General features: G+C 66.1%; 1 protein-coding gene across 3 annotated transcripts; it reads left to right on the top strand.

Moving 5' to 3' along the window:
- The first annotated feature begins 1993 nt into the window (after positions 1–1993).
- ELF3 (E74 like ETS transcription factor 3) lies at positions 1994–8144 on the top strand. Of its 3 annotated transcripts, XM_065936365.1 has the most exons (9): positions 1994–2135; positions 2484–2654; positions 2864–3085; positions 3227–3322; positions 3413–3532; positions 3687–3776; positions 3886–4002; positions 5839–6034; positions 6539–8138. In XM_065936365.1, exons 2-9 carry the CDS (start codon positions 2492–2494, stop codon positions 6651–6653), a joined length of 1119 nt encoding a protein of 372 aa, XP_065792437.1. In that variant the 5' UTR covers positions 1994–2135; positions 2484–2491; the 3' UTR covers positions 6654–8138. The 3 variants fall into 3 exon arrangements, with proteins under 3 accessions (XP_065792437.1, XP_065792438.1, XP_065792439.1); XM_065936366.1 differs by lacking the exon at positions 3687–3776 and having other exon boundaries at positions 6539–8144; XM_065936367.1 differs by lacking the exon at positions 2864–3085 and having other exon boundaries at positions 6539–8142.
- Positions 8145–11275: the final 3131 nt, after the last annotated feature.

The following is an 11275-nucleotide window of genomic DNA, read 5'->3' as shown; positions in this document are numbered from 1 at the left end:
CCAGGGCTGCCCCCGCTGCTGTTACAGGCGAGGGCTGCTGCGGCCCCTGGACCCCTCAATGTCCAGGCGCTCAGCCCCGGTTCTCTGTGGACACTGAGGACCCTGAGGCCCGGCTCCCCTGACCGTCTAGGCGCGCAGCCCCGGTTCTCTGTGAACCGCGGGACGTGTGGACCCCGGGACACTGAGGACCCTGAGGCCCTGCTCCCCTGACCGTAGGCGCGTAGCCCCGGTTCTCTGTGAACCGCGGGACGTGTGGACCCCAGGACACAGAGCCCTGAGGCCCTTCCTCAGCCGGGGTCGAGTCCAGCGGCGAGGCACCCTGAGCTGTCACACCCCGCCCCCTGCCCCCTGCCTGGGGATGCCCGGCCCCTCTCGGAGCTCGAGGTGGGCCCGCGTGTCGTCCCTGCCCCATCCTCGAGGTGAGCTGGGCTCGTCCAGGCAGAGAGGGTCCTGGGGGCCCTGCCCCGCCCCCGCCTGCCTTCACTCTCACAGGCTGACCCCGGAGGGAAGGCTCGTCTGCCGCGCAGGCCTGCCCTCTCCAAGGCCCTCTTGGGTCACAGGCCAGCCGCTGCCCTGGAGGACGGCTCAGGAGCACGTGAGCGTGAGCCGTCCTGAGACTGGAGCCTGTTCGCCCACATTCCAGGGCCTGGGTAGAGGGCGTGCCTCGCGCTGTGGGGGAGGCCACCTGGAGGGCCGGGGCGCTCTCCCTGCAGCCTGGCCTGGCCTCCCCCGCTTCCCCGCCCCAGGCCAAGGGAGGGGCTGGGACCTCAGCACCCGGAGCAGAGACTGGGCAGCCGACTCCAGACTCAGACCTCCCTGTCCTACCGAGGTTAAAGCAAGGTGGGGTGTCCTCTCACTTGGGAGACCGAGCAGGTGGCCGCCCCGGCCCTGGCGCTGACCAAGGAGGGTGAGGGGTGCTCAGATGTTGCATCTTTGATGCGTAAAAAACAAGATCCAGAGGAGACCCAGGGCTATTAGGGCCCACACAGCCTTCTCTTCAAGGGTGGGAAATGGAAGAGACCCTGGGGCCCAACCCCTGTCCCCCCACGCAGGCCTCCGTGCTCTTGGGACAGCTCTTGTGGTTACGGCTGAGTTCATGGAGGGGACGTGGGTGGGAGGGGTCCCCTGCCCACAGGGAGGGCGAGGGCGTCTGCGGGGCGCAGCAGCTGGGGGATTCGTGGCCCGGGCGAGTCTGTGGGCCGCGAGCTGCCACCCTGAGGGCTCTGCTGAGGGTCAGATGGGGCCTGTTCCCTGAAGAGCACTGAGCTGAGCCCAGGGAGCCCGGCGTCCGACGCTAGAGGGCAGCAGGCCTGTGCGGTTAGACCAGGTAGACACAGCCGCACGTGTCTGCCTCCCCTTGCTCGGTGGCCCCAGAGGCAGCTCTGTCGGGGGCAGGGAGGTGGGGAGTCCTGACAGCGCCAGGGCCCCCAGACACAGCTGCGGCCGCCCCGAGGCTCAGGTGGCGTCTGGCAGGCGGGGGGGTGCCAAGACCTTGGCCCTGGCCTCCGCCGGCGGTGGGCCCTGCAGCCGCCGGCCCGCAGCCCTGAGTGTTGCCCCGCGCCCGGAGTCCCCAGACGGCCGCCCCCCGCCTGCCTGCCGGCCCCTAGTCCTCAGACCTGCAGGCGGCCCTCCCGACCCAGGCCTGACCCCGTCCCCTCCCCACCCCTCTGCCCAGCCCGGCCTGGCCCCTGAGGAATTTCCTGAGGAGAGAGGGCACATGCCCACCCAGCGGCCGCCCGCCCAGGCCACTGCCCCTGTGCCCAGCCCCAGAGGGTGCGGGTGACGGGCCTGACAATCATTAAACCAGCCAGCCCTGACTTCCCAGCACCGCCGGCCTGGATCCCGGCCAAGTGGCACAAAGTATGCAAATCACCTGGGCCAGGAGCCCCGTCTAAAGGCCAGGAAATCCCCTCGGCCAATGAGCCGCCAGCTCAGGTTACCGCGGGCGCCTATAAAGGCCGGGGTGCGGGCGGAGCTCCAACGTCCCTGCTGAGCGCGCTGGGAGCGCGGCCGGAGCCTCGGCTACCTGGCTACCTGGTGGGCCCCTCGGCTACCTGGCTACCTGGTGGGCCCCCTCCCCTGGATTTCCTCCACTGGCCGCCCCTGGCCTGCCTGCCACACCCTCAGCTGCCAAGGTAGGACCCCCTCCTGGCCCGGGGGATTGGGGAGGGGCCGGTGGAATTCGGTTCTGAACCTGCGCAAGCGGGAGTGGCAGGCCATGTCCTGACGGCAGAGGAAGGACACAGTGGCCCAGATGGCCGGTGCCATCGGCGGACCCAGGGGGGCAGAGCAGGGAGCCTGGCCTGGTGCCCCTCCCCACACGCTCCCAGCCCACTCTGAGACCCTGGAGCCCCTCTGGAGGAGAGCTTGTCCCAAGAGAGGCTGACCTTCCTGCCCTTGGGGCTGTAACTGCCCCAGGCCTGGTGGGAGCAGACTCGCCCGCGGGCGAGGCAGGGTGCTGGCCTCAGCAGCCTCCCCCCCAGGGAGCCCCATGGCTGCGACCTGTGAGATCAGCAACGTTTTCAGCAACTACTTCAGCGCCATGTACAGTTCGGACGACCCCACTCTTGCCTCTGTGCCCCCTGCACCCGCCTTTGGGGCTGATGACCTGGTGCTGGCCCTGGGCAGCCCGCAGATGGCCCTGGAGGGCACAGGTGGGTCTCAGGAGGGGCTGGGCATCCACCTGAGAGCCTGGGACGGGGAAGGATTGGGCAGGGGCTTGGGGGTACGGGCCTGGGGGGAGTGCTGGCTGGGGTGCCGTGAGCACCACCACCTGCCCCCGTCCTGGTCAGCAGGGGGGACCCCATGAATCCCCAGTGGGCGCCAGAGGAGGCTGACCCTTGACTGCGCCGGCCCCTTGCAGAGAAGGCCAGCTGGCTGGGGGAGCAGCCCCAGCTGTGGTCCAAGGCGCAGGTCCTGGACTGGGTCAGCTACCAGGCGGAGAAAAACAAGTGCGACCCCAGCACCATTGACCTCTCGCGCTGCGAGCTGGACGGGGCGGCGCTGTGCCGCTGCGCCCCCGAGGACCTGCGCCTGCTGTTCGGGCCCCTGGGGGACCAGCTCTACTCGCAGCTGTGGGACCTCAGTGAGTGCCCCCAGGCCCCGAAAGAGCCTGCCCCCTTCCTTCCCCCCCCCCCCCCCCGCAGGGCGGGTGTGGCCGGAGAGAGCCCCAGGGAGGGGAGGGGAATGGAGCCGATTCTCTGGGCTCTGACCCCCTTCTCCTCAGCTTCCAGCTTCCCCGACGAGCTCAGCTGGATCATGGAGCTCCTGGAGAAGGACAGCCTGGCTCTCCAGGAGCCCCTCGGGGAGCAAGGCCCCTTCGGTGAGAGCCCCTCCTCCATCCTTCCCCAGCCTGACGGCCCTCAGCTGGGAGAGCCAGGGCCCCCTCTGACCACTCACCTCTGCCCCTCAGACCAGGGAAGCCCCTTCACCCAGGAGATGCTCGAGGACTGCAGGCAGGCCAGCCCCCCCTACACAGGCAGCTTCGGCGTGGGGGCGCCCTCCCCAGGCAGCTCCGACGTCTCCACCGCAGGTGAGCCCTCCCTCGGGCGTCTGCCCGCGGCCGCCCTCCTGGAGGCCCTGAGCCCTGGTCTCTGCCAGCCACCAACGCCCAGGCTTTCTGAGAGGACAGGCCCTGGCTGGGCGGTGCTCGGCCTGCTAGGGGCTCACTCTGGCCCGCCCCCCAGGGACTGGCGCGTCTCAGAGCCCCCACGCCTCAGACTCCGGTGGAAGTGACGTGGACTTGGACGCCCCCGACAGCAAACTCTTTCCCAGGGGTGAGCCCCCGAGGGTGACCGCTCCCCTGCTCTCCTCTAGGGTTTCCTGGAGGGAGGCTGCCCCCCAGCCCCCAGCCCTCCCTCTCCTGACCTTCCCCCTCCCCCCCAGACGGCTTTCCTGACTACAAGAAGGGGGATCTTAAGCACGGGAAGCGGAAGAGGGGCCGGCCCCGAAAGCTGAGCAAAGAGTCCCGGGAGTGTCTGGAAGGCAAGAAGAGCAAGCACGGTGAGCGGGTGCCCCAGGGTGGGGGGCACATCCTGGGGGGCCCTGGGCTGGGGGGCCCTGGGCTGGGGCCGAGGTGAGGCGGCTGGCCCTCTCTCCTCCTGATTGGGGCGCTCCACGTGCTCCGGCCACGGGTCCAGCGTGCGAGTGGGTCCCAGCCTAGCGGCCGAGCCTGGCTAGGGGGTCCTATGTGGGGGCAGCAGCGGCTACAGGAGGAAGGCCTCAGGCTGGACTCCAGCCTCCCTGCCCAAGGGACTCGCTGCTGGCTCCGGGCAGGCTCAGGCGTGGATGGAGGCTTGGCCGCTGGAGGCCCCACCCCGAGGGCCCTGCAGGGGTGGCCTTTCCACACCAAGCTCCTACCTGCTGGCCTCAGGCCATGAATGGGCTCCCGCCCCTGGAGCTACCAGGAGGGTCTCACAACTCGTTCCCTTCCACACACAGGGGGCCTGTTTGCTTCTGGGGTTATTCTTTCAAGAAGCTGTCCCTCGTCCCCCAGGCAGGGGCCAGCTCTGCCCCTCCCTGCTGAGCTCGCACCACCCACTGGTGTATTTGCTTTTTTACCTTGACTCCTCCAAACTGCCACTGTGTCTCAACGGCCCTCGCATCCCAGCTAGACGCTGATCAGTATTTGAGCAGGTCAAACCTCTGTGCCATGTGACACGCGGTCCTCCTAGAGCTCCCCTGGCTGTCCAGTGGGGTAGGCAAGGAGGGAGGCAGCCACCAGTAGATCTTGTGCTGGGCCAGGCGGAGAGGCAGCCATCAGTAGACAGTGCTGGGGCAGGTGGGGAGGCAGCCGTCAGTAGGCAGTGCTGGGGCGGCTGGGGAGGCAGCCGTCAGTAGGCAGTGCTGGGGCAGGTGGGGAGGCAGCCATCAGTAGGCAGTGCTGGGGCGGCTGGGGAGGCAGCCGTCAGTAGACAGTGCTGGGGCAGGTGGGGAGGCAGCCATCAGTAGGCAGTGCTGGGGCGGCTGGGGAGGCAGCCATCAGTAGACAGTGCTGGGGCAGGTGGGGAGGCAGCCATCAGTAGGCAGTGCTGGGGCAGCCGGGGAGGCAGCCATCAGTAGGCAATGCTGGGGCAGCCGGGGAGGCAGCCGTCAGTAGACAGTGTTGGGGCGGCTGGGGAGGCAGCCGTCAGTAGACAGTGTTGGGGCGGCTGGGGAGGCAGCCATCAGTAGGCAGTGCTGGGGCAGCTGGGAAGGCAGCCGTCAGTAGAGAGTGTTGGGGCGGCTGGGGAGGCAGCCATCAGTAGGCAGTGCTGGAGCAGGTGGGGAGGCAGCCATCAGTAGGCAGTGCTGGGGCGGCCGGGGAGGCAGCCATCAGTAGGCAGTGCTGGAGCAGGTGGGGAGGCAGCCATCAGTAGAGAGTGTTGGGGCAGCGGGGGAGGCAGCCATCAGTAGAGAGTGTTGGGGCAGCTGGGGAGGCGGCCATCAGTAGGCAGTGCTGGGCAGCTGGGGAGGCAGCCATCAGTAGACAGCGTTGGGGCAGGTGGGGAGGCAGCCATCAGTAGGCAGTGCTGGGGCAGGTGGGGAGGCAGCCGTCAGTAGGCAGTGCTGGGCCAGGTTGGAGGCAGCCATCAGTAGGCAGTGCTGGGGCGGCTGGGGAGGCAGCCATCAGTAGGCAGCGTTGGGGCGGCTGGGGAGGCAGCCATCAGTAGGCAGTGCTGGGCAGCTGGGGAGGCAGCCATCAGTAGGCAGTGCTGGGGCAGGTGGGGAGGCAGCCATCAGTAGGCAGCGTTGGGGCGGCTGGGGAGGCAGCCGTCAGTAGACCATGTGCTGGGCCCAGTGGCGGTTGGGGGAGCCGCAGGAGCCTGGGCCACTGACTGATGGAGATTGGCCTTTTAGCCCCTAGAGGCACCCACCTGTGGGAATTCATCCGTGACATCCTCATCCACCCGGAGCTCAACGAGGGCCTCATGAAGTGGGAGAACCGGCAAGAGGGCGTATTTAAGTTCCTGCGCTCAGAGGCTGTGGCCCAGCTGTGGGGCCAGAAGAAGAAGAACAGCAGCATGACCTACGAGAAGCTGAGCAGGGCCATGAGGTGGGCAGCCGCGGGTGCCGTCAGGGTCCCACCCCTCAGGCTGGTGTGAGTCCACTGTGGCGAGGAACCGCAGGGCCCGCCCCTCATGTGGACAAATGATGGCCTGGGACATGGCTGACTGGCCTGCAGCACATACTGAACTTGATCTGATGAGCATTTCTTTGTATCATCTGCAAGGCTTGTCCCATGAAAGGCACTTGGTGCTAAAAAGGGTGTTAGCCATGGCCCACACCATTGAAGTAATTAAGCTGCTTGGCTCTGGACCTCAGTTTCCTCCCAGATCATCGCTAAGGTTTCTCCAGCCCCGAGACCACACTGCTCCATGCAGAGTCCCCGGGAGGGCCAGATGCCCCTGACAGGGCCGGGTGAGGGAGCGAGGGCTCCTCCCATGCAGGACGTGGTTCAGGCCCATTTTCCCTGGGCCAGAGCCCAGCGGGCAGGTCGCCTGAGGACACTGGGCAGGTCGGCCCCTGCCCGGCACCTCTGACCACCCGTCCCCCGCAGGTACTACTACAAGCGGGAGATCCTTGAGCGGGTGGACGGCCGGAGGCTTGTCTACAAGTTCGGCAGGAACTCCAGTGGCTGGAAGGAGGAGGAGGTGGTGGGACACAGGAACTGAGGGGCAGACCAACCCTGCGACCATGCTCGATGTGAAGTGCAGCCTTTGGGAGGACCACCTGGCCATCCAGGCGCGCACCCCACGCCGTGGAGAGAAGCTGAGGCCCTGGGTCCCGTCCGCATCATCCTGGCCTCTGGGGCCAGTGGTCCTTGCAGTCTGCCCTCCTATGGGAATTACAAGCCTGGAGTTGGAGGTGACTGTACACTGGCCGTCGCTGCGCATGCAGCTCCTTCTGTCTGATTGGACCTGATTGGACCCCGGCTGGGGATGCCTGCCTCCTGCAGAGGCTGGACGGGCCGAGGAGGCCATGGGCCCCGGGCCTTGAGAAGGGGGCCCCCTCTCTCTGGACTGGCTTCCTCCTCCCCACTCAGTGCTTGGACTCCGCGGGCAGGGGTCAGAGCACGCCATAATTTATGTGCTATAAATACGGACATGTACATAGAGATCTATTTTTTCTAAGACGTTCCCTTCCCACCCCTCCCACACCAGGCACTGGTGCCACACCGGCTGTTCGAGGCCCTCAGTTGGGCCGGTGAGGGATGGGGCTCCTGCTCCCTCCCCATGTGAAGGGGAGCACTCCAATAAAGTGCCTTCTGGACTTTTTCTAACCTTTGTCTTAGCGACCTGTGCACTAAACTCTGCAGCTCTGGCCTGGATGCAGGCAGCGGGTTTGGGAAAGGCAACCAGGGCAGGGCTCTGCTGGCTGGAGGTGAAGGCGGGGCAGACCCTAGGGTGGGCTCCACATCCCAGAGCTGAGGCTCAGGGGCACAGGCCTGCCAGCTGGGGCTAGGGGTGGGTGAGGCCATCCTGCAGACAAGTTGCCGGCCGGGTGACCTGGGCTGAACCAGGCTTCTGCTGCCCACTTCCCACATCGGGCCAGTGTGCACCGCGTCCGCTGAGGAGTCGGGGGTGTGTGTCCGGCCTCATGGAGTAAATGTTGTGCATTCCAGTTGAGTTGACGGCATGCTGAGTAACCGTCTGATAAATCCGAGTTTTCGTTGTCAGACATGGAATCAGTTATGAGATCGTGGAGGGAAAAACAAAGCAAGAAGAGCACTTGAGACAGACTCGGGGGAGGCACTGCCCATGTGACCCCATCCCCAGGAGGGAGACTGCTCGACGGCCCCGGGAACTCGTGGGCTGAGAGGCTGGCTCCCAGCGCCTTCTCCAGGGTCAGGGCTTGGCGGCGGATTCCAGACGGTGCAGCTCTGTGGCACGGGATGATGCATCTGGGTTCTGAGGGGCCGTCCTGGGCCCTCCTGAAGTTTCCCCGTGGGGCCAGCAATTTCCCGTCAGCACTTTAGAAAGCCACTTTGTGGGTCTGAAATGCTCTTTAGTTGTCTTAGAAATATCAGATTATTCATTAAGTGAATGTGGATAAGGAAAGGATCAGAGGAAAACAGACGTGTGTGCATGCATCTATACATGTGCTTATACGTACATGTGTGTGTATGTGTGTACAGGTGTGTGCACACATGTTGGGGAGGGCTCACTCACCCTGGAGGACAGGACCTGGAGAGGAGGGTGGGGAAGTCGTCGGGAGCAGATGGAGCCATGGGAGAAGCTAGAATACTCTGGTGTCCTTTGGGTAGAGGTGTCCCTGCTGAAGGGGGTCCCTGGCAGGGGAGGGTGGGGGTTTAGCCTCCAGCCACCCCACTGCATCTGCTCTGTCTGCTGGGGTCCCAGCCCAGCAATCACTTCACTTCCTGAAAATGGCTGTGCCAGGCACTGTGCTCACCTCTCCAGCCAAGTTATAGGGGTCCTCACACCCCTGGAGGGGCTCCCTGGCTGTCTGCGTCCTTTCTGAGAGTGGGCCTGGGCACCCCCGCCCCCGGGGAGGTGCAGGTGAGGGTCTGCTGCGCGGGAGCTCCAGGCCCGCCCTTCGTCCTGTGCCAAAGGGCCGAGGCAGCTGCGCCCACAGCGCGTCGACCTTTGTCCTGCCGTTTGCAGTTTATGGGGCACTTTCCTCCTCCTTTATCTGCTCCCAGCCGCCCCACAGCCTTCAGAGGGGACTGGGCGGCCCGGCCCTGCGGAGCTGGACGCTGACCCAAGGTCAGAGGCGGAGAAGGAGGTTGACCCCGCGGCAAGCGGGGCTCTTGTGGGCCCTGGGGGGTGACTGGGGCGAGCCTTGCCCCCTCCACAGGGGTGTGTCTGCCTCAGGACACCACCCTCACCCCACCGGACCGGCAGAGCCCATCGCAGCCCCAGGCAGCCTGGCCCCAGGGTGTGACCACTCCTTCCCCGCCCCTGAGGGGTGGGGGGCTGCTGGTGGTGAGGGAGCCCCTGGGGTGTGTCTGCGGGGGAGGGCCAGCTTCCCCCTCCGTCTCCCCACCTGGCCTGGGGCTGCTCATCTGCCTTGATTCCTTTCACTGTTTACACCCTCTTGCCCTCAGGAGCTGCGGGGCCTCCAGGCAAGGCAGGCTTACTCATCTCAGACCTCCCCAGGCCTGGCAGAGCAGGGCTCAATAAATATTTGTCAGGCTGGCCCGTGCCTCTCCCTGCCCGCCACCATCTCCCCTGTGCGCGCGCGCACACACACACACACACACACTCACAGACCCTCAGCTGAGAGCCGCACCGCTCACACACAGGTCACAGCCCCAGCCTGCCCCATTTTCTCCTCCCCTGTGGTTGAAGGCCTCTCTCTCCCTTCCTCCCCCTAGGTGGGCTCAGGTCTCCCCACACCCAGGTCGGGTCCAATGCAAAATGAACACCCGAGTTAAGAATAATTCAAAACAAAACAATGATTAGCGACTCCCACTTGGGGACAGCAGAGCAGAGCTCTCACCGGCTCGGGGACCCTCCTATTGGCCCCCGGGGACCCTGCAGGCGGCCGGGCCCCCTCCCCGCCCCCACCCCAAGCCTCCCTACAGCTGCCTCTGCACAGCAGGAGGGACACGTTGCTGAGTCCTTAAAATCAGAGCCATTTCCAGAGTAATGGGGTGGAGGCTTCTCCTAAGAACCAGAAGATCTGGCCATGCTGCACCAGCTGCCCGTGGGACCACCGTCTGGGGAGGCAGAGCATGGCCCGCAGCCTCCACCACGCTGGCGCCCGGCCCTGGCAGGACACAGCTGGGCCCACCCCCACCTGCTGCTCCCCGACAAGTAGCTCCTCCGGCACCCCTCTACCTGCAAGACGATGGCTCTTTGAGGCTGTCAATCAGTCAACCAGTGACCAGGTTCTTGCCAGGGGTGGGCTACAGACAGCCACCTTCACCATGAGGGCCTGGGACCCATCGCCCGGCACTTGGGAGGAACACCGGAACTTCTCGCCTAAAGAGCGTTTCTAGCCCAGCTGGTGCACGACGTGGCCAGGGCCTCATGCACCCTGGGGTGCGGGTGGTCTCTGAGCTGGTGCCCAAGGACCCCTGCCCAGCAGCCTTGTCCCAGCCCAGCCCCTCTCCCTTCGATTCATCCATCCAAGCTCTTCACGGACTCCTCCCAAAGTGTTCATCGCTCAGTTGTGTCCAACTCTTTCCAACCTCATGGACTGTAGCCCACGGGGCTCCTCTGTTAATGGGATTCTCCAGGCCAGAGCACTGCAGTGGGTGGCCATTTCCTTCTCCAGGGGATCTTCCCAACCCACTGATCAAACCTGGGTCTCCTGCATTGCAGGTGGATTCTTTACCGTCTCAGCCACCAGAGGAGCCCGACTCTTCCCCAAACTGACGACCCTTCAGGAAGAAAAGTGCCCCAGGGGAGTCCTGCCTCATAACCCGCCACCCGTGGCTGTGGGACAGGGCCCAGGGTCCAGGTGAACACACCCCATTTTGTAGATGGGGACACGGAGGCTCAGAGGAGGACGGCAACTTGCTCGCAGACACGGGGCGTGTGGGCGCACTGGCGCCGCTCAGCCCTAAGCACCACCAGCATCTGGCACGTGCTCCTCCTCTCGCCGAGCGTCTGCGACGCCCTGGGGTGTGCGCTGGGACCCAGGTGGGGAGGGCCACCCAGCACTGCAGAGCTCCAGGGATCCCAGAACACAGACCCCATCTGCTTCCCCGCAGGCCTCCCAGGTGGGGAGCCCACCACCGGCTCCCTGCCCCTTTCCCCAGCCCCGCTGCCAGGCAGAGAGCCTGGGGCGGGGCTCCGGCAGGGTGAGTGTCAGTCTTTGAGACCCCTGTGGGAGCCTCCTCATTCCTGTCCTGACGCCCCTCCCCCTCCCCTCCCCCTCCCCCCTCCCCCTCCCCCTCCCCTCCCCCTCCCCTCCCCCTCCCCCCTCCCCCTCCCCTCCCCCTCCCCCTCCCCTCCCCCTCCCCCCTCCCCCTCCCCTCCCCCTCCCCTCCCCCTCCCCCCTCCCCTCCCCTCCCCCTCCCCCCCTCCCCTCCCCTCCCCCTCCCCTCCCCCTCCTCCCCCCCCTCCCCCTCCCCCTCCTCCCCCTCCCCTCCCCCTCCCCCTCCTCCCCCCTCCCCTCCTCCTCCCCTCCCCCTCCTCCTCTCCCCCTTCTCCTTCCCTCCCCTCCCCCATCTCCCCATCTCCTCCCCTCTCCCTACCCCTCCCTCCTTTCCCCTCCCCCCCTCCTCTCCCTCCTCTCCCCTCCCCCTACTCCTGCTACGTGCAGGGTAGGGCTGGGGCAGCACCAGCAGCAATTAGCCCAGCTCAGCCACCCGTTACTGGAACCT

This window comes from Muntiacus reevesi, chromosome 5, assembly GCF_963930625.1.
Source record: "Muntiacus reevesi chromosome 5, mMunRee1.1, whole genome shotgun sequence".
Lineage (NCBI taxonomy): Eukaryota > Metazoa > Chordata > Mammalia > Artiodactyla > Cervidae > Muntiacus > Muntiacus reevesi.
This window is presented reverse-complemented; position numbering and strand designations above follow the sequence as displayed.